The sequence below is a fragment of the Sebastes umbrosus genome, chromosome 19 (genome assembly GCF_015220745.1).
Source record: "Sebastes umbrosus isolate fSebUmb1 chromosome 19, fSebUmb1.pri, whole genome shotgun sequence".
NCBI classification, from domain to species: domain Eukaryota; kingdom Metazoa; phylum Chordata; class Actinopteri; order Perciformes; family Sebastidae; genus Sebastes; species Sebastes umbrosus.
The window spans coordinates 21522130-21545349 of record NC_051287.1 but is presented as its reverse complement, the minus strand read 5'-3'; the positions used below and the strand labels follow the sequence as shown (position 1 = coordinate 21545349).

Sequence of the window (23220 nt, the reverse complement as noted above, 5' to 3'; positions counted from 1 at the left end):
AATAGATATAATTCTCAGGATTCAGTTAGTACACAATTTGGATGAAATCAAACTCCTTTCTCTCAGTTCATCTTTGCCGTCCTTTTCAGGGCCGGTTGATGAGGTGTTTGAGTTCAACCTTTTTTTAATTGAAGTTCATCCAGAGGGTGAGGAGACCCTTCAGGGACTGGGAGGGGAGGACCCCCTGCTAGAACCGGTGTAACCCGGAGCAGAAACAGAGCAGGGGTCCTGGGATATCAGCCGCCCCCAGCCCAGGAGGGACTCCGCCAGATCCCGTCTCCCCTGTTTCTGAGCCTGAAGTGAAGTCTGGGCTCTCTTGCCACAGCCCATCTCAGCAGGGGTCCGGTGGAAAAGCTCTCCGGGCTCCAATCTGCTGCAGAGAAAAAACAAAAAATGCAATTAAAGCCCTCTTTTGTTTTCTCATCAACACCCCCTCAATGTCTGGTTTCTACTACTAGAATCGATAACATGATTTTCAAGTAGCTGTTCATTTTAATACCTATAGTTTTCTGTCCAGGTGCAGTTTGTCTGCAGCAGCTTTAAACATGCTGCTCTGAAACACTCTGCCTAATTGTTCAGGCAAATGAGATTTAGGAACATTTGCGTTTTACTTTTTATGGCGTTTTTTTTATTTGTTCATTATCCCAGTGAGCGTGAGCATAGTGTTTACTCATTGCTGTGCATTAAAGCTTACTACTAAAACTGATTTGTGGAACAATATACTGCATGTACAAGGAACATAACTAAATCCCCTGCCTAATATACAAAGTCTCCCACTAACGGTTACTTACTTTTACACGAATGGAGCGGCACAAGCAGCTTATACGCCAAAGAAATATGATTAAGTGAGGCTTGTCTCTCTGTTGGGTAGCACATGTTTATTTACAAATTAAAACCCTTACCTATCAGGACTGTAAGTGCTTTATGAGCTGAATAATTTAATGCACTGTGACTGCGAGTGTGATTATGTGTGTTATGTCAGGGAGTGTGTGTGTGTGTGTGTGTGTGTGACCGTGGAGGGCGGGGGGGAGAAAATATTTTGATTTCCATTTTTCCTGCTTGGTTTGCATATTGTTCCCCTCCGGCAGCAACCTATTAATGAGACAAGCAGGTCATTCCCAGAAAAGGATGCTTACCGTGCGACTACACACCAACACACATGCTTTTTGCCCTCTTTTGTGTTGAGGGCACACACACACACACACACACACACACACACACGCGCACACACACAGACGCTCACACACACACACACGCTCACACACACACACACAGACGCTCACACACAACTTTTTCTCCCTGCTTCTCCTCTCTCATTCGTCACCTCTAGAGAGTAAATCAGCTGTTCTTCGATTGATTTGACCTTGTGCTAACGGTGTGCGTCCGTGCATTCGTTGCAGCAGTGAGGAGCAGTAATAGCTTGCACTTTACGCAACAAGGATGTCAAACCCAGCTCTCCATGTCCTCCCCCTTCTCCCTGAATTCCTCTTTCTTTGTGTTTACACGTCCCCCTCCCCTTCTTTGCTCTGTAGCTGTGCAGATCAGATGGCTGATACATTAATGGGACCTGTGCTGAGTAATGGGGCAGGATTGGAGTTTGACACACTGACCCCACACATCAGTGCCGCTCGCCATCAGGAACCCCACAGGATGCTCTCTGGGAAATGTCTCTACTGCTTATTGGAATTTCTTTGATGAGTTTCGGGTTACAGATACAAAGAGGAACACGATCCGAGTCTTCCAACAGATTGGGTGCACCCGATTCAACTGTTATCAGGTTATTAAATAGGCGTTATCGGTCGCTATAAGCACCATAGATGTGGTTCATTAGGGGCCTACTACGCCTACTACGTTGTAAAATTAAAAGCAAAACTTCAAAGCAACACGTTATATCACGTTGTAAAACTACATGAAACGTTACATTTTGAAAACAAAAAAGGCTTCTTTAGGTTTAGGCAACAGAACTGCAGCTTCTTTAGGTTTAGGCAACAGAACTGCAGCTTCTTTAGGTTTAGGCAACAAAACTACAGCTTCTTTAGGTTTAGGCAACAAAAGTTCTTTCTGGTTTAGGCAGCAAAAACAGGTTTAGGTAACACAACTTCAGCTTCTTTAGGGTTTATGCAGCAAAAACAGGTTTAGGCAACAAAACTACAGCTTCTTTAAGGTTTAGGCAGAAAAAACAGGTTTAGGCAACACAACTTCAGCTTCTTTAGGGTTTATGCAGCAAAAACAGGTTTAGGCAACAAAACTACAGCTTCTTTAGGTTTAGGCAACAAAACTACAACTTCTTTAAGGTTTAGGCAGAAAAAACAGGTTTAGGCAACACAACTACAGCTTCTTTAGGGTTTAGGCAACAAAAACACTTAGTCAGGTTTAGGCTACAAAACTACAACTTTTTTAGGTTTAGGCAACAAAAAAACTTTAAAACATGTAAAACATAGTGTTTTGGCTAACAATAACTATGTTTCAAAAGTAAAAGTGAAACTTAAGGTTGTGAACAAAAGGTCAGCTACACGTTGTTGGTTTCACACTGGATGCGACCCCCAGCCTCCTGGGTGAAAACTTTGTGTCCCATACATCACACCCGACGTCCACTCCTTATGGAGTTTCACACTGTCTATACTACAGCGGCTGACTACCGCTTCTGCATAATCATAATTACTACGGTCGCTAGAGGTCCCTGTCATGTTCTTTCATACCTTCTTTCAGTGATCTACCATGTGAATCCAGGGACACGGTCTGCAAACTAGCTATGGCTAGAAGTCCTATATACATTGCATCGGTTGCAATTTAATTAAGTGTAACAATGCCTAGATGCATTGTCCCTGTCAAATAAATAAATAAATACATTCTAAAACCTAATAGTGGGTGTAGTAGGCCCCTATTAACCTACATCTATAGTGCTTATAGCGACCGATAGCGCCTGTTAGCCTGATAACAGTCTAATCATTATACGAGTAGGTTTTATATTTTACTATGGCAGCATTTTTGTGGTCAGCCAGATAATTATTTTCTTGGATTCCCTCTTCCACCTTGAGGCAGTTCACTTGTCAGCAGAGCATCTCTAAGATGTTTAAATGAAGTGCTTTGGCCCTTTGTTGTCCTGGAATAAGACAGTTTCTCATTCATAAGAGTGGAATGTGAAGGGGTGTAATGGATTCCTGTGTGAGCCTTCATTAGGTGTCATACACTGTGTTTACAGTACCCTTTCTCAGTCTGACTGCATTACTGCAACCCTTCGTCGCACCCCCCCCCTCAAGCGTTCATAAATCATTGTTAACAGACAGACCTGACATCCTGCTCATACATCACCACGCAGGCCTTTAGTCCTCCGTAATTCTAACGCTGGATGTACAAACATCCCTGGCTGTGTCGTGTCGGCTCAAAACACAGCTGAAACTCACACCCTAACAAAGAATAACAGGCCCGACTTTGAGACGAGCGACATGAAAGCATCTTCAGGAAAGTGGAGAGCTCTCATGCTTCAGAGCATTATGTGTTGCCCTTTCTTCTCTCACCTGCCAGGAATTTGGATTTTTGCATGATCCTGCCAAACAGAGAGTGATTCAGACTTCTGTGAAACTATTAATGAGAGGGTTGTTGAATAGGAAGGGGCAGCAGGGAAAGAATTATTATAAAAAACAACCCAAAACTTGTGGTGGTGAAAAACATTTCTCAAAGACGACCTGTTATGCTTTTGTGTTTTTTCCCTTTCCTTTAATGTGTTATCTTTTTGCATGTAAAAGGTCTGCAAAGTTACAAAGCCCAAAGTCTACGCCAAAGAGAGTTACTCTCCCCGACAGAAACACTGCTCCTGAACTGCCTGAAACGCCGTGCTTCAAGTCCTGACTTTTCTTCCATAACATAGTGATGTCACCAAGTAACACATTTGCATAATGGCTAGTTTGGCACGCCCTCAAACAAAGCTAGTTAGAGAACAACAACACAAGGCTTTCATCCAGTTGGCCGCTGTTTGTATCCCTTTCGTTACGTTTCACTTTCACTTTACAATCAGCTGTTCATTCGTGCCCCCAACCTTTTCCTAAACCTAACTAAGTGGTTTTGTTGCCTAAACTTAAACAAGTGTTTTTGTTTAATTCACAACATTAAGCACGCGTTTACTACGAACGAAAAGTGATGCCCAGGGGTCTGTCAAAGCGTCTACAAATTGGGATGTGAATGTGTTGGCACAGCCGGTATGAGAAAATTAAAGCCTTTTTTGAACGTTAAAGCATCTAAACATGTTCTAGTAGAAACCCAAAATACAAGTATGCACCTGAAAATAAGCCAGTAGGTCCTCTTTAATTTATGCATGTAGTTGAATACTGTATATCAGAATGTGTACTCCAGTGGCTTACTTCCAATATGGCTTTTGTCCTGCATAAACATTCAAATCGTTTGAAAAACCGGTAACATAAAATGTTCAAAATGTTTGACAGCTTTATGGAGCTTTAGGTTAATAAAGACATGAAAGATAAATTTTAGTATCAAAGCTGCTTTCCCCCTCCTTCCCAATTACACCCAAACATTGCTTGGCAGCCATCTGGCTGATTGTAATCAGTGTTGCTGCTGCTTTGCCAAGACTCCAGTTGTTGCCCAACTGTCACTTCACCTAAAAGCAAAAGACCTTAAATTCTGCTTTCCCTCATAGTGATTTTGTAATGATATAACATACTAATTTATAATAAGATCTATATATATATATATATATATATATATATATATATATATATACCAGTGAAGTGTGTTATTGAGGCTGGATCATTTGAATCAGTTTGAAATGTGTGCAACAACACTTTAATGAGGAGGTTTGGGAGCAGCTCTCTAAGAGTTTCCATCGGCACAGTTGTCCACCATGCTGCCATCATGACTAAATAGACAGAAGTCTCCTCATTGATCACTTATTAGCTGCTTTTAAACCATCAATACCTTCTAAAGCACCACTTAAGATGAGGAACATCTGTCTCCCTGCTGTCTGGCTGAGTGCTCTGCGTGGCTGTAACGAGCTGAGGACCAGCAGAAGCTGTAATGGCTTGAAGACGGGCAATAGACTTACTCACAGAAACTTAACAAACTACATGCCATGTAAATTACATTTAAAGGAAAAGTTCACGTTTTTTCAAGTCCGTCTTAGAAGAGCACTCATATGCCCATATGTACAATGAAACTGTTTTTTGCGGCTGTAATTATTCCTCCTGTCCATACTGGCTGAGAGGAGATCCCTTCCTAATGCTTCTCTAGTGTAAAAGATCTGAATGTATTCTGAATGTATTCTTGTTCTATCATGAAATTCCCTCTCTTTGTTGTTATCCCTTAGGTATCACACAAGACTATAAATTTGTAAGATGCCCTCTTTATTTGCATACTGCTGAAGCCACATATAAGCTTCAGCTGAATGCCTTTTTGCACAGAATGAGGTCTGTGGATTTTGTCCCCCACTAGATAGGGAACTCTTAAGGGCCTGTATGGACAGGAGAAATAATGGCAGCAACCAAAAACTGTTGCAAAGTACAGATAAACATCTGTTGTTTTAAGATAGACTTGAAAAAATGCCGACCAATCCTTTAAAATTTGCATTCCAGTTGAATCTGACCCTCATCAAAACAGCTTGTCAAAAAACATCCATGATATGTGCTAGTTTTTTAATCTGATATACTGTGTATATATACTGTATATATCACATTACAAGCCGTTACTCCCTTCAAAATAGTGCAAAAGGAAAAGTGAATGCATCACCAACGTTATTCATTCCGAGAGAGACATTAATGTCTGTATCAGATTTCATAGCAATCCATCCAATACTCGTTGAGACATTTCACAAAAAAATGGCAACCTCATGCAGCGCTAGAGGTAAAGTCAGGGGATCACCAAAGTCAGTAAGATTCGTCCTCTGAGGACCATAAATGTCTTTACAAAATCATGGCAACCTATCCAATAGTTGTTGAGACACTTCAGTCTGGACAAAGTGGACCAACTGACCGACAGGCCGACATTGAGCCACAGCTCTAACGGGGCTAAAAACTCACCCGCATAAATCTTCGTTTAAGAAAAAGTGGGAGAAAATAATATCCCATGTCTATATGTTTATTAAGCTTGAGAGATGAGATCATTTGTTGAGCAAGAGAATGGTTTGCAAAGAGCCACTCTGTGGTTAGTCCTCATTTCATGTAATTTCATCAGGGTTGATGAAGCAGTGCTTAGTTTTCATTATCAAAATGGTCTTCCTCCGTTTTTATTATCCGTAAACCTTGGCAACATCACTGATAATAACAAACTGAAAGAAAGAAAATTGCTGTTGTATTTTTGGTACTTCCCGAGGATCACTGAAAAAAATCAACCGCTATGTGATGCATTTTTCTGTTGATTACACTTGAATTTCTGTCGTTAAAAGTTAATTCTTTGCCAGTAAAAATGCCACTCTAGACCTTCATGAATAAGTCTCACGGAGCTGTAATTAGACAGAGTTGCCTTCAGTAAATCTTGGTTGGCAAACACTGGGGATTTTAATTAAATAGCAGATGATCATAATGAATGACAACGGTCCATGGTCATTGAGCGGCATCTTTCTGCCACATTGTGTCATAAAACATGTCACGAGTACACTAGAACTAATTAGTTGAGATTGCTAATGTTAGAATATAATTGACTTTGTTAACCCTAACCCATATTTTGGGTTTCAATAGCGGGACAATGACGTGTGTACAATGCAATAATGCAAATGTGTATAAGAATAATACAGCCATACATTTTAAATTAATAGCCCACATTATGTGATTAGTAATAACATATTGGCTTTTAGGCTCATGAAATAGACTGTAAAACAAGAACAAAAAAACATCATCCCAATTAGCAGTCAACAATTGATCCATTGGAGAAATCATATCTTACATTATTCATAATAAAAGACACTTTTAATGTGGTCACTCGAGAAGATTCAAATGGCATTGTACTTGCCGTTCATGGCTCATAAACTGTGTTAGATTGTGTTATTCATGTGTCTTAGATCTAATGATGAGCACACTACATCAAAAATTAAGACATCATAAATATTTGTCCTCATTTTCTTGATGGTGGTTTACATTATGTTGAGGTTATGTCCATAAACCTTCTGCTAAAAGTAGATTTTGTGGTCAATATCAGACTTTTGAAATGTCAAAGAATACAAAATAATACTGCATCCACGGGTTCATTCTGTAGGAAGCAGAATGGATGTTTTTCTGACATTTACCAGTTGAAAGTGTGTGATGTTTTTTCACTCTCATATTTCATGACAGATCACTCATTAATTTATGCTTATCCACATGTGTGAACTCCTTGTGTTGTTTGTAAAAAGGGGAACAAGAAGAAAAAACAAAGATTTTCTTTCTGTTAGCCCATTGCTCTAGTTTACAGCAGCGTATTTCACCCCGAGCCAAAGTCCCACCTCCTCTTCTCAGTGTCCTTGACACACTTAGCCAAGGTGGACACGCTGACCCCATCAGCTGGTGCTGTGCACATCCCATAGGGGGCCATAACACCCCACAACCCTACAGCATCTATCTCCTGGTCCCATGTGCCGCTGTGTGGCCCCCTTCAAATGCCTCGGGCTGTCCCTCGGACAATTCCCTCTCAAGGAGTGATTAATGCCTGTTTACTTCAGAAAGGCCAAGCCATTTCCCCGGATGGGAGGTGGGGACCGTGGAAAAGGAAAAAAGAAGGAGCAGGAAAGAGGGAATGATGGGGGATGAAGCAGTATGGATGGCAGACTGTGAGATACTGCAGTGCTATAAGAGTCTGGCCTCTGAGCCGAGGTGAGCGAGAGATAATCAGAAGCTTTTATATAGTTAGCAAAAGGCCACGCAGCAACCTCTGTGGATCTGAGTCACGGCACGCCGTGGAAAGGGAGTAAATACTTTTCTTCAAGGATATACTCTGTGTTTATTAAACAATGAATCACAGACATCCTGTAGCTGCTTTGTGGATATTGTTGTGCTGCTCTCCTATTGAAATGCCCCCAGTCCAGGCTGCTAATGTGTTGTCTTCTTCGAGTGACTGTGATCTAAAGAGCCGTAATGATCTTCAGTTTCACAGTAAAACTGACAATAGCATCAGAAACTCTAAGCACAGAGGAGCAAACATGATCACATCCTACAGTATATGATCACATTTAGTTCCATGGGAAATATGATAAACAACTCATTTTATTTTATTTTTCCAGGATTGAACTTTGCACTAGCATGTTTTGCATAATATATATGATGCTATCTGGAATCTGCAAATTGGTGGTGCATATGTATGAGCGGTTGGCTTGTGTGTGACCTGCTTATGTTTTGGTATTGCATCTTACATTGCTTTTGATGTTTCTGTGATAGAGAAATATGCCTGAGAGGGATTAATGAAGTGCTACTACTACTACTACTACTACTACTACAACAACTGCTACCACATCAGTAGCTGTGAATCTTTTAGTCATATTTCCGCTCAGATTGTGATATCTGTTTGGCTCAGATCTGATCTAGGAAGGTTTGGACGGATACTAAACAGAATGGAGCTTGAAGCTTTGATCCAGTGGCCACAGCTCAGCCAACCTGGGCAGTGGAGAAGATATAAGATGTGTTGAGAGGGGGGGGTATCTGGTCTGCGGCGCAGCGGGGCTCTCACCTTCCTCCAGGCTGAGTGTTCAAATGAGAAGTCTGAACCATCAGTGGCTGGTGCACATGGGGTCAAGGTCTGGCTTGCGTCAGCAGTCACAGTGGAGCAACCCTGGTGGTCTAAGGAGCTGCAGCACGCCAATATAATCAACCCCAGTACTCTTTGTACTGTATATGTGCTTAAGTACAAACAGCATTAATGAAGCTTCTTCAGACTTCTCTTATGGGAAGCTCAAGAGAAATGTAATTTCAGGTAAAACTGTTCACTCTCAGAGTAAGATTCGCCCCAAGTAAAATATTTAAAACCCTGTGCCTCACTCTGAACACTATCTGCTACAAAAAATAATAAATAAAACATGTTGACATGTTCATTCGCTGTGTGAAGTTCAGTCATTTTATAAGGCGAGCAAATAATTCCACAAATGTTCCTTGACACCAAGAAATTATGTTTTGTGTGTGCAAAAAACACCCGATTCGACTGCCAGGAAATAGGCGTTATCGGTCGCTATAAGCACCATAGATGTGGGTCAATAGGGGCCTACTATACCTACTACGTTGTAAAAGTGAATGAAACGTTACGTTTCGAACACAAACAAAAAGGCTTCTTTAGGTTTAGGCCACAAAACTACTTAGCTAAGTTTAGGGAAAAACATTGTTTTGGCTTTAAATAACTACATTTCAAAAGTGAAAAACAACTACACATTGTTGGTTTCACACAGGATGCAAACCCTGGTCTCCCGGGTGAAAGCCAAAAGTGTGTTTTGTGTCCCATCTATCGACCCTGACCTCCACCCCATATGGAGTTTCACGCTGTCTATACTATACTTTACTTCTGCGTCTGCGTTGTGTTCTTTTATAACTTATTTTGGTGATCTGTCATGTGAATAGATGATAAAACCTACTATTGGGTGTAGTAGGCCCCTATTGACCCACATCTATGGTGCTTATAGCGACAGATAACACCTATTTAATAGCCTGACAACAGTCTAATCAGCTGAAAAAAATAAATAAATGAAAACAGATTTCAGCGCTGAGTAATGTTCTTTCATCACATCACTTGCAGATAATGGAAATGATAATTAAATGTGTGATTTTTCTTAAAAAATTTGCAAATGATGAATTGCGCTGACATTTTATTTACGCTTATTACATCACATAATTGCAGTGATGGGAACAGCCACCATCCACAAAAAAAAAGCTAGCGATTGTATAACTGTCATGTTGAAACACACTCCTGGTGGCAGCAGTGTCTTTGGCTTTGTGTTTTTACTGGATGACTCACGCTGGTGATGGACAGGCAAATCGATATTTTGACTTTGGCCACTGGTTTTCCTCTCGCAGGAGGAGCGGCGGTAATGGAAGAGGACTGTAAATAAGTGGAAGGTTCTTGACAAATGAATCCATTAACATTTGCCTGTGTCGCCTGGCGAGCAGATTTGCTGTTTTATGGAGCAGGAAAAAAGAGCTAGTAAATCTGAGGGCGCTGTGAGGGTGAGGAGCTGAGAGCAGGGCTGGGGAACACATCTCCCATGATGCAGCACTTTATCTCCCTCCCAAATGGCATCTTTATCTGCCTAAATTAAGTTTTGATTCCTTGCCACATACGGAGCCGCAAATCACTTTTAATACTGATATCAAGAGCAGCAGTAAAGTGTGCCCAAAGCGATGGAAAGCAGCTTTATTGTGTGGCACATACTGCCATCGCCACCATTCACTGTGTCTCTGGCTCACAGTTGTAAAAAAAAAATCAGCCCCAAACCACTGCTTTGTGTGCAAAACATATAATGCCATTTGTCATCATTCAAATTCCTCTCTATCCTGCAGCTCTGCACAGACTAACTCCAGCTATATCTACCTGTAACTCTGTGGATGAGGAAGAAGGATATACCCCTAAAGGTGACTTAATTTATAGCCATGATTAATTTCCAATTCCATTTTCACTCAGTGATGTTTATCTTTAAAATTAGAAAGAAGCGGAGGCCTATTTGTGTGCATGTGTGTGGTGGTGGATGATAGGGGGATGGTTCCCACATAGAGACTGCATTACATTGCCTTTCTGCATCATCATCAGTCTGCCTGCATATCTCTCTGCTTGTTTGGCTGCCTATCAATCTGTCTGTCTAATTGATCAACAGCCTGGCGGGAGACACAGAGGTCTTGTGAGCGCTCGGCAGCAATATGGGATGTCTGACATTTGTTTCTGGGAAACATGTCCCTCAACAAAGGATGAAGAGTATAACGAGACTGAGAGTCTACAGCGATGCTCGAGGCTCTGTGAGGCTGCACTTTTACACAGCGGTGCATTGAGGTGAATGCTAACTTCAGCATGCTAACAATAACGCGCAGATTTTTTAGCAGGTATAAGGTTTAACATGGGCTTTAACCAGTGGGCAACCTCTGGTTGCAAAAAGAAGTCTGATTGTATTGAAGTCTATGACAAAATGAGCCTACTTCTCACTTGATTTATTACCTCAGTAAACATTGTATATATGAGTTTATGGTCTCAATTACTAGTTTCAAGTCTTCTTCAATACAAGATGATGCTCATTTAGTAAATTATGGTCCCATTTAGAGTCAAATAGACAATAAAGCAGGGGATGCTCAGCCCGTTCTCATTCCCAGGGCATCAGACACAATGCTGTCATCCAGGAGGCCGCTGTTCGCATCCCGTGCGTCACGTTTCACTTTGCAATCAGCTGATCGTTAGTGTCCCGTGTTTTGTTTTCGTCTTACAACTTTAACCCTTTCACAGTGTGTTTTCAGTTCATGAACGTTAATTATAACCTTTTTGGTTGCCTAAAAAATGTCTTATTCAGTGTTCTCATTCAGAGTTCGGTTGTACTTATAGCCCCACCCTCTCGTGTCACTTATGGTTGCAAAAAAATAAATAAGATGGCGACGGCCAAAAACCAAGATGGCGAAGGCCAAAATGCCGAACTCGAGGCTTCAAAATTCTCCACAAACCAATGGATGACGTCACGGTGACTACGTCCACTTCTTAGATACAGTCTATGGTAAAAAACAAAGTTATTACAATTCATCCTGAGTGGGACATGAATGCCTGTATCAAATTTCATGGCAATCCATCCAATAATTGTTGAAACATTTCACTAAAAACCAGAAATGTCAGCCTCCTGGTGGCGTTACAGGGGATTGCAGAAGTTACCAGAATTTTTCATCTGGGAATGAGTACAAAATTTGTTACTGATTCATCAAGTAGAGTTATTTCAGCATGGATGTCTTAACAACATTACATGGTAATGTATGTAATAGTTGAGATATCACCGTTTGGGCCAAAGTGATACAGCTAGTGTGTATAAAACAGAGAAGCTCTTGCTCCAATATGTCAGCAAAGGTCACTATGTGTTTAAAACCACAAGAGGATACGTGCTATCCTTCTGGCTTCTGAGAAGGACGGAGCTACAAAGCTGTCTACACAGCTTCCCACCTTTTCTTTTTCAAACTCACTGATAACGTAAAATCCACACGTTTAACCTGTTCTTGAAAAAGACACAGAATGATATAATCTAAATGGGGTGAACTTTTCACACTTCCCTTTTTGGTGGCAATAAAGATGAAATACACACACATTTAGTATCCATCTTCTGCAGTACCTTCAAATCGAAGCCAACAACTAAGTGACTCAGACAGTGGGTCACGCATAAATAAAGCATAGTTATAAAGCATGTAAAGTTCAGGAGTTCAGTTGCTCTTAAACTGAAAGCTAAAATGGGCGTTTGATTCAAGGGACTTTTAGCTTGCTGGGGTCGTTCGCTCCAGACACTCCACTTTCAGCATCTCAGACACGGCCGAACCTCCTGGGGTTGTCGCGTACTACAGTGTCAAGTTTCCTGCAAGACTAAAACATCCATCTAACAGCAGCGCTGTGGGCAAAAATGCTTCTATCCTCACAAAGGTGTGCATGTGAGGGGGAGTTATTTGCTGAAAGGGGCATGTTAACAATCTGGGGGGCATTTACGCCTCAGTGTTTTCTTGTGAAGACATCTTCCCTCTTTCTCTTATGCATCACTCCTTCAGACTAGATACAGTAATTGCCAAATATTGTGCTGCTCGACTGCACTGAGAGGCAGTTCATAAGGAATTTAAAAACAATTTTAAACCTTGATCCAGCAGCTTTAGAGCCAAACAAGAGACAACATAGCATTATTGATTTAGTGCAATTCTCTGGGAAGCAACAGAAAGTGTTTTGCCTAATAGAGTATTTTCATTGAGTTCTATGTGATTATGTTTTTATCTCACATATTGCAATTCATATTTTTTTTTATGTCTCATAACTAACTTTTAAAAATTATTCCACTGTGTTTTAAATGACAGATCACAAGAGAATGAAACAAAAAACAATGGAAGGGACTTGATAATTTAACACTTGCTTTTAGAGGAGACTGGCAAAACTTGTCCAAGTTAACAGGCCACAAATAAATGACAGCTCGGTACAACAGCAGTGTGCAGAAGGACATTTCAGAAAGCACACATCATTTAACCTTGAATTGGATGGGCTGCATGCCGCAGAGGGCTACGCCGCTTTCCACTCCAGTCAGCAAAGAAGAAGAAAATGAGGCTATGTGTGAGGCATCGCCAGAGCTGGGTGACTGAGGAGCTGAAGAATAAAGCGCAAGCTGAGAAATCCCGGTTTGTAATGTGACATGCTGGTGGCAGGGTCAGGATGTGGCCTTCATGGTCAGAGTGCTCTTTTTGTTTTTGTTCAAATGAATACATCGAGCAAGATGAGATGCCGTTACAAATGCACACATCGCTTCAAGTTCGTTTAAGGAACATTGCCTCAGTTTCGCTCCCGTATTGCTCGTACACTCGTCATATCTTGACCAAACAGAGCACCTTTGATAGCAGCATGAATGCATCACTATGGAGTTAGCATGGACCACAGACTAAGAAATAGAAACATAGTCACCGTGACGTTACCCATTGGTTTGTGGACTGCCGTATTGAAGCCTCAAGAATTTTGGCCGTCGCCATCTCGTTTTTTTGCAACCAGAAGTGACACGAGAGGGTGGAGCTAAGTACAACCGAATGCAGAATAAGACATTTTCAGGTGACCAAAAAGGTTATAATTATCTTTCATGAACTGAAAACACACTGTGAAAGGGTTAAAGTTGTGAGACGAAAACACAGACAACACCCGACCGGACAACGCCGTGGTAGCGACCTGTCCATCACAAGGTAGCCACGCCCTAAAGCATCCCCTGCTTTATGGTCTATTTGACTCTAAATGGGACCATAATTTACTAAATGAACATCATGCTGTGTTGAAGAAGACTTTTAAACTAGTGATTGAGACCATAAACTCATATTTGCAATGTTTACTGAGGTAATAAATCAAGTGAGAAGTAGGCTCACTTCTCATAGACTTCTATATAATCAGACTTCTTTTTGCAACCAGATGAGTCGCCCCCTGCTGGCTATTAGAAATAATGCAAGTTTAAGGTACTTCCACATTGGCTTCACTTTCACTTTCACCACTGGCAACCCTCTCTGAGCGACCCTCTCTGAGGAACGTTTACAGCACCTTATTGAATCTATATGAAATGGCAAAAGACATTACACCACACATTAAACACACTGTGCATTATGTAGAATATACAATATGAGATATAATTTTGGAGACCCAAACCACAGCTATCATTCCTAACCTAGAAGACATTGAGTCGAGAATAAAAGCAATTTCCTGCACATCCTACCTGAAATTGAAATGCCAGCAGGATGACAGCTGGCCGTTGACATCACCGTACATGTAAAAATGGTGATGGAGGGGAGGAGAATATACTATGCTTCTTAAATTAGATTCATATTTTAAAAGTTTATCACGTTTCATTTTGGTGCAGAGATAGTGTCAAGCTCAAATTTCCCATTAATCATGAAGTATCGGGGGCATTGCCCAGACATCTGTCATGCATATGTAATTACTCATCAGCCTTTTATCGGAATCACTGAAACAAATTTCCCTCTGCAAAGCAAATCGTTGTGTGTGTCTGTGTGTCTCTCTGTGTGTGTGTGTTCAAGAGCAGCTGTGTCTGTTAGGCTGAGGTCATTATTGATCAGGTTTTGTGACATGCCATTACTACTGCTAAATAACAATTAGAGTGACAGAAACAAGGGTGAGTGCAGGGCCCGGTCCAATAAATTATGCCTTCCTGTTGCAGCGCCTGCATGCAGCTAAATTAATGACGATTTATGTTCTCAAAACACACAGAGAGACCAGGAAACGGAAGCACCTGTTGGCAATACACAGGGGTGGAAAGGTACTCCAGTAAGTACCATTTTGAGGTACTTGTATTTTACTTGAGTATTTCTATTTTCTGCTACATTATACTTCTACTGCACTACATTTCAGTGGGAAATATTGTATTTTAAAAAAAAAAAAATTACATTTAATTGGCAGCTATAGTTACTGGTTACTTTGTCTTGTGACTCCTTGTAAAAAAGATCTGTTTATAGTTGAGGCTCTTTGACATGTTTCAGATGTTTATGAGTCCATAGCAGTTCCACAGAAAAGACATTTCCCCTCTAAAATTCTCATATAATAACAGCTTGAGTCCCAAATAGGTCAAATGATCCAATATTTCATAAAAAAAATTAAAACAAAAATTTTAGAGATTAGAGAGAAGTCCAAAAATTAATATAGAATTATGTATCAGAACTTTGTTTTTTCTTCCATCCTCTCACCTAATCATGTCACGACTCTTCCTGTTATCTTGTGACCCTTTAGAGGGGCTCGACCCCTAGGTTGGGAACCACTGGGCTAACTGTAGTCAAAACTAGCTTCAAGTGCATTGATGCATCAGTAAAAATACTATTTATATTAATTTATCAGTCACATATTTTTACATTATGGTAGCAAAATACTTAACCTAAGTAAAGTATGAGTACTTGTTCCACCACTAACAATACAATAGACCTATAACAAGTACCTTAATTAAAGGGGAACAACGGCCTTATACAAAATTCATATATGTTAATCCTATGGTCTAAGACAGTCCAAAAAATATGAATAAACATGAACAACTCTCTCCCAAATCCCAAAACTAATGTTAAAACTCAAATTGGTGAGGTCATTGAGTATAAAGTGTGGAGCTGCTCCGTAGACAATGAATAGGGAAAGATGTTACAGATAACACTGAGAGCACCCAGGGAGAGCCGGCCCTAGGCAAAGGCGGTATAGGCGAATGCTAGGGTCGCCTTCCATCCACAGGGGCACCCCAAATGAGGGGAAAATTTGTTTTTATAACGTTTACTTTTTTTTACTAATACTATTTAATACTATTATTTCAAAATATTACCAAATGAGGCCACAACAACACATAGCCTATTAAATAGGACCTATTTTCTGGGTTGCCCGCAGCTTCACCCTATAGCTAATAAATAGTTAGAGTATATGTTAGTTAATACCACCTTAAATTCATTAGGGAAAGTTGGAAAGACTAATCAGGTGTTTGGGGAATAACCTACAACATCATTTTGAGAAATACACCTTTTATTTTAAGTATGATCTGCATGGCTTAATCTCAAAGACATGAAGCTATGCAGTTTCTGTGTGAGCGTATATGAACACAATGATTGGTGGTGGAATTGGCTGCGATGCAAGGGGCACCAGCTACAATCTTGCCTAGGGCACCAGATTTGTCAGGGCATGGCTCTGCACCCATGGGGATGCTCTGAGTATATGGGTACATTTATGTTTCACAACTGACAACACTACAATAGAATAAAGATCATTTGGGTATAAAAAAGAAAACAAACATTCTGTGGGTCCACGAATGCAGCCTCCCATTCATTGTCTATATGGAGCAGCTCCAGACTTAATACTTAATGACATTAGCACTACAATGATTAATCCATTAGTTGTCAACTATTAAATTAATTGCCAACTATTTGGATAATCAATTAATCAGTTTGAGTCAATTTCTAAGTAAAAAAATTCTAAATTTTCCTGATTCCAGTTTCTTAAATTTGAATATTTTCTGGTTTCTTTCCTCATCTATGACAGTGATCTGTATATCTTTGAGTTGTGGACAAAACAAGACATTTGTCATCTCGGGCTTTGGGGATACACTGATATTTTATAGACAAACAAACAACTAATCGATTAGTCGGAAAAAATAATGGACAATGAAAATAATCGTTAGTCGCAGCCCTCAATGACATCACAAGTTTGAGACTCACTTCTCTGGTTTCTGGCTTTGAGAGAGCGAGTGAGAGAGAGAGAGAGAGCAGCTCATGCTCACACATATTGATTGAACTTCCCTATAGGCCTATAGGAAATAACATATTGGAATTCTTAATTAAGGTGGTGTTCCCCTTTAAAATATTATGGTGGCTCAAATGGTTTCAGAAATGTTTTTTTAAATAGAGACTAAATGAAATAAAATGTAAACTTATTTTGAAATGCTACTTTAGAGCTGTATGGGCATCACTAACTTAAAAATGATTGACATCCATTGAACTTCTTGTATTTTAATGAACACCATCCATCCATCCATTCCTCCTCCGCCAGCTGTCCGGGCCAGGTTTTTATACAGCGCCTCCACCACTTGCCGGAGCACTTGGATTGGTTGAAGGAGTGAAGGTAGCCCGCAGAGAGACTGCTCTCCTTTCCTTCCTCCTGGTTCAGTCCCGTCAGTGGAGCGCAAGGCGCGGCGCACGCACACACGGCTCTCATACACACACTCACTCAGCTGGCACGGGTGAAAAGGTGCGACACACAGAGAGAGAGAGTGGAGGACTCACCGGAGGACTTTGAATTTCGTGTGTGTGTTGGGGACTAAACCTGAGCATGAATTTGCCACCAAGACATCGATCCACACCTACAGAGAACAAACCAAGTGAAGCTTTCAAGGGAAAACGGAACGGGGACCGATTTTAATGCAACATCCTTCCTCCTGACGGAGGGCGATGCACCCGCCTCTTGTTCCACAAACTGGCACAGTTTATTTTGCATGACCGCAACAAACACTGCTGGATATATTCTCTGCAAAAGCCGTTTTTGTATTTTTGCACTCGGGGTTTCTTTTTTCGACTGCAGCGCAACAACAACAAGGAGCGACAGAAATAGTGCGTGTTTTCTTTTGAGCGCAATTTCCCAGTGACTCGGAGCGGAGTTTGGACTCCTCACCATGGGGCTCGGCGGCGCACAGACTGCTAGAGAAGGAGGAGGAAGAGTGCCGAGATCCTCTCCTGAGATGCGGACCGTGTCCAGACTGTTGTTGCTCGTTGTTCTCCTGGTGGATATCGGAGGGGCTCAAGGTAATAAAGTTAAAAGTCCCCATTCTTGACCTGTGAACTTGGCTTTTACGCTGCGTAAAAGTTGTCTAAACTCCTGTAGGCTATACAGCTAAGGGTGGAGTGGACAGGAAGAACCACCTGAAGTTACTCACACTCTTTGCATTAAAAATACAATAGGTTATTCACCTTTTGGCACTGAGATTAAGGCATAAATTCAGCCTGTGGAAAAAAGCAAGAAGGCCTAAAAATCATAAACTCCCAATAATGTGGGCTAATTACGAAGATATGACAAACCATAAAGGTCAAATTAACTGTTCTGTGGAAAACCATGATGGGAAAAAAGGGTGAAACTTTAATTTAAGATATTGAATGTTGCTTATTTCAGTTGTGTAAACCACGAAAATCCCACGAGGACATCTGTTTCTCTAGGAAAATAAATCAAAAAGCTTCCGAGATGCCATCAAAATGTCATTTTTTTGTTTTTTACATCCAACCCAAATTAATCCTTAAAGTAAAGATTGTTGTGCATGAATAGATTCACTAGAAATACAAATTGCCTTATTAATTCTGAATCACATTACAGGAGGTCAAATCTAATATGTAGACAATTATTATTTACCCTAATTATTATGAACCAAATTAAATTTAAATTCTAACTCTTGACCCAGTTTCTATACTGCTATCTATTTAGATTCATATGGACATCTGCTCACACTGTGAAAACCGTCCAGATGAGAGGCTCGATGTTCATTCATTTGATTTTTCCAGGTTTAAACAATAATCCACAAAATTGTTCATTCTTGGGCAATCTTGTTTTGACCTTCATATGAGTAGTTTAATTCCAAATTAAGATCATCCTTTAATGATGATTAGTGTTAAAGTTCAGTGAAACTAAAACAATTAAATAGTCTTGACCTTTGCTCAGAAGTCAGCTCTTTATTACGATTGAATAATCTGTATGTTTTTCGATACAATTTTCATTTTCACCTCACATACCTCTATAATCAGTTTTAATTCCTTGTTGTATTCAACCAGTAAGCACCTTGTTGTTGCTGTTTCTTTTTTAAGCCTTCAGTGCCGTTTCCCTCAGAGTAGAGTCTTCTTGTTGAAAGATGTTTTCTGTAAACCGTAGTATAGCTGTCAGGTATGGAGAGCACTGAGATAATGGCACAACACCTGAAGCCATTTACTTAATCCGCTCTCTCCTGAGTGGGATTGTCTATCAAACAAAGGGAGCTCGGAGGAAGCCATCTGTGTGAGGGCGAGCGTTCAGTATGTGTTTGTGCATGTGTGTCAAGATGCCTCTGGAATTGAGGTAGGTGGTCTGCCTGCTCTTTCTGGAACGGCTGATGAGATGGGAAGAAACGAGCAGATCCTCGGTTTTGCAGACAGGAGAAAGGCTTAGTTGCAGATTTCTCCAACGATGTAACATATTTTTTTTTTCTCGGCGAAAGTTGCTGCTCATGAAAGAGCAACGCAAGCTTAAATTGGAGGTCCAAGCACATATCCTAGACGGGGCTGGGGGTCTGCGAGCAACCTTATCTAGCTGCTCCAGACCTTCATCTCACTCCTGCATAGTTAATGAGCAAAAAAGAGGCAGAGGAGGAATAAAAAAACAGCACAGGTCCGGTTTCTGAAGGGCAGGGTGAGATGACATAATACCCATCCCAACGCCCCAGAGAGCCCTGTGTCATTGACTAGATGGGAATACGAACAAGGTCCTTCTCTGTCCATTAAGGAGTCGATACAGCAGGAGAACATTGTTTGAGACTAATTAATGGGCCCTGCTATTTTTGGTCACTGATGAGCTCTACACATTTCCAAATCGCTGGAGAGTCACTTCTTCAATGTAAAACTACTGCTGATTAAAGTGGCTCGCTTACCCATGCAGGCGCTCCTCGTACAACAACCACCCGCGCTCCTGCATATTTAGTTCTGGAGTCACTGGAACATATTTTTTGTATACTTACTGTAGGCACATTTCATCTGGTTGTTGCAGTTTATTTTTACTTCCCCCTGACTTTGCCTTTGAGAGAGGACTTGCTCTCACCCCGATCTACACACAGAAGTGAGCACTGGGAAATGAGAGTGCTCATTAACCTGCTGAACTCTTGACAAAGGAGACAGGTTGAGACAGATATAAGCTGGGAGCTGCCAGAGAGCTAGCTTGCTGGGAGCTCTGTGACACTGACAGTAGCTTGATTGGAAACCCTTGGTGCAAGAACAGATGTACTCCTGGTATTTCCAGCACATGCAGCCGCGGCAGAGCTGTACAGTATGTGTGTGCAGTGTCCGTATCTGTGTGCATGTTGTTTTAAAAAGGCGATGGAGGATGTCAAGTTGTTATGGGAATATGTGGAATATCATGATGATATGTTGGGGGAAAAGACGGCAAGAGATGTTTTAAAAAGTTTTTTTCCTTTTACGGGGGAAGTGAATGTAAAAAACAGTTTGTAGATGAAATATTAGATATTGTTATCCATGAAACAGACCGAACCAGTGAATCAGGGGAAAACATATTCACATATTGAATCTGCCTCAGGGAGGAAAAGAAGAGGATATGGGTTCATTGAGGATTTGTAAATACTTAAATTGAGACAGTTTTGTATGTTAAACATATGGTGTGAGGGAGAGAATAGCGTTTGCTTAATTGAATTCTGACCAATAATGTTCCTTAGCACTGACATATTTATACCAGTATATTCCAGTGAAACCAATGCAGAAGTGCCTTAAACGTACATTCTTCCTAACAGCCAGCAGGGGGCGACTCCTCTGGTTGCAAAAAGAAGTCTGAGAAAATGAATTGATTTATTACCTCAGTAAACATTGTAAACATAAGACTATGTTCTCAATCGCTAGTTTCAAGTCTTCTTCAATACAGCATGATGTTCATTTAGTAAATTATGAGTCAGATAGACCATAAAGCAGGGGATGATTTAGGGCGTGGCTTCCTTGTGATTGAGAGGTCGCTACCACGGCGTTGTCCGGTCTGCAAGTTGTCCGCAATTTCGTCTTGAAACTTTAACCCTTTCACAGTCTGTTTTCAGTTCATGTTAATTATAAACTTTTTGGTTGCCTAAAAATGCCTTATTAAGCGTTCGGTTGGGCTCAGCTCTACCTTTTCGTGTCACTTCTGGTTGCAAAAAACAATATGGCGACGGCCAAATACCAAGATAGTGACGGTCAAAATGCCAAACTCGAGGCTTCAAAACGGCAGTCCACGAACCAATGGGTGATGTCACGGTGACTACGTCCATTTCTACTACTCCTATATACAGTTTATGGTTTATACTGTATGTCTGTGTTAGGCTGTGGATAAAAGTCTAAAGTCCAGCCCAGGGTAGTGGCCTTCCTGGGAATTAGTTCAGTTTTTCCACAATGCTGCTCTTATGTCTCTCTTTTCCTCTTTCACCATGTTCCTGTCTCTGCCACCTCCCCACTTTCTGATGATGTGCCCTCAGAGGATTGTTTTCAGAGGGAAAAGTTAAAAGTTCCTTATTATATATGGTTTCTAAAATATCGTGACTCAGTGCACAGTAAGACGTTGCAATTTTCCAACACTCCTTTTCAGGCTGATCTGCTTTAGGAGCGCAGGTAAACGTGCATGTTATTTCTATCATTATTATTCTAACAGGCTTCCCTGCGGCCTGACAACCGGCTCCTCTGGGGCCGCTAACGTTACAACCATCGCGGTCATTCTATAAACAGGGCTTGTATGCACAATGAGCACATTGTGTGCAAGGAGCGGTACTTATGAATTATCCTCTATGATAGCCCTTTGCCAGCGCCCATGAGCTGGCATTATGACACACACTTACAGTCAAAGCAATTTAGTGTAATTGGAGGAAATTAAGATTCAGTAAGGCACTCCCCTGTGCTCAGGTGAAAGGAAGAGGGCAGAGTAAACAGGGTGTACAGTATGGTCCGACGGTGCTGAGAGGGGTCAGAGGTGCATGCCGGTTGCTAGCTGAGCCACAGGCGGAGCGTGGAAGTAGAGTGATAATTACTGTGAAAAGTGGCTGCTGCTGAGTTCGCTTCCCTGCTCCACTTGATGTCATATGCTATTGTTATGATGGCAGAAAATATACATGGAGTTATTTTGGGGCTGGGAACAGTTCTGCCGTCAGCTGGTGGATCTTGTAATGTGCTGGTGGAGGCAAATACTGTCGCCGTATAATACTGAGGTCATGAGTTCAAACTCCGCTTTAGTGCAACCCAGTCGGCAACTCCCAGGTCTGAAAAATGAAGCCAATGCTGAAGTGCCTTAAACCTGCATTCTTTCTAACAGCCAGCAGGGGGCGACTCCTCTGGTTGCAAAAAGAAGTCTGATTGTATCGAAGTCTATGAGAAGGCTACCTTGTGATTGTCATGTCGCTACCACGTAGTTGTCCGGTCTGGGTGTTGTCCATGTTTTCGTCTTACAACTTTAACCCTTTCACAGTGTGTTTTCAGTTCATGAAAGGTAATTGTAACATTTTGGTTGCCTAAAAATGTCTTATTCAGTTAATTCACTTCTGGTTCCAAAAAACCAAGATGGCGACAGCCAAAATGCCGACCTCGAGGCTTCAAAAGGGTGGTCCAAAAACGAATGTATGACGTCACGGTGACTACGTCCACATCTTATATACTAGTCTATGGTGCAACGCCACATGCCTCAGAAATGTTTAACCAGCCACCAAAAAAGCCTTTGAAATATTCAAATTATTTTAGATTTTTACTTTACTAAATCATTTATCTTTTCCCTTACAATATCTGTACATTTTATCTCCCGTTATAACGGTCTAATTATGTTTCAGAGCTTTCCCCTTTCTAAATTCTTGTATTATATTTGAGTATAACTTAAATAAATATAGCCTAAAATCAGTCCTTAAAACAATGTATAATTTGTGTATGATAGCAGAATGTGAATCGAATCATTTTATTGATATAGCACATTGAAAAACAAGTCGACCAAAGTGCTTTACAATGGCACAGCAATAATGTTTAATTTGTGTATGATAACAGAATGTGAACTCCTCCTCAGGTTGTTAAAACCAACAAACTCCCAGGAACAATACAGAGATCATGACCTCAGTGTCCACAATGCTTCTGCTGTCCGGGTGCCTTGCTGCCAATACCCATCCACCAGATATGAGTGGTTCCCCGAAGCAATTTTAGTGTTTATTCTGCGTATTTATGCTCTCTGACCAGCCTGGTGGAAAGATGCCTCTTCCAGTAAAGTAAACCTAAAAGCTTTTTTTCCTAATGAGGTTTCTGTTAGAGGTTTTCTTGCCATTTTTATTTGTTATCCTCATATTGCAGCCATTTGGAAACTAGAGCTTTGCAAATAAAC

At 41.0% G+C, this 23220-nt stretch overlaps 1 protein-coding gene across 5 annotated transcripts in view; it reads left to right on the top strand.

Moving 5' to 3' along the window:
- Positions 1 to 23220, top strand: part of unc5c (unc-5 netrin receptor C) — a 229617-nt gene that overhangs the window by 79110 nt on the left and 127287 nt on the right. The window contains exon 1 of one of the 5 annotated variants that reach the window (XM_037752701.1): positions 17253 to 17909. The exons of 2 other annotated variants lie outside the window; for them this stretch is intronic. In XM_037752701.1, coding sequence (XP_037608629.1) covers positions 17780 to 17909 — 130 coding nt within the window. In that variant the 5' untranslated portion in view covers positions 17253 to 17779. Of the gene's footprint in view, positions 1 to 17252; positions 17910 to 23220 lie in introns of those variants that run through there. 2 more of the 5 variants (XM_037752702.1, XM_037752705.1) reach the window with 2 other exon arrangements.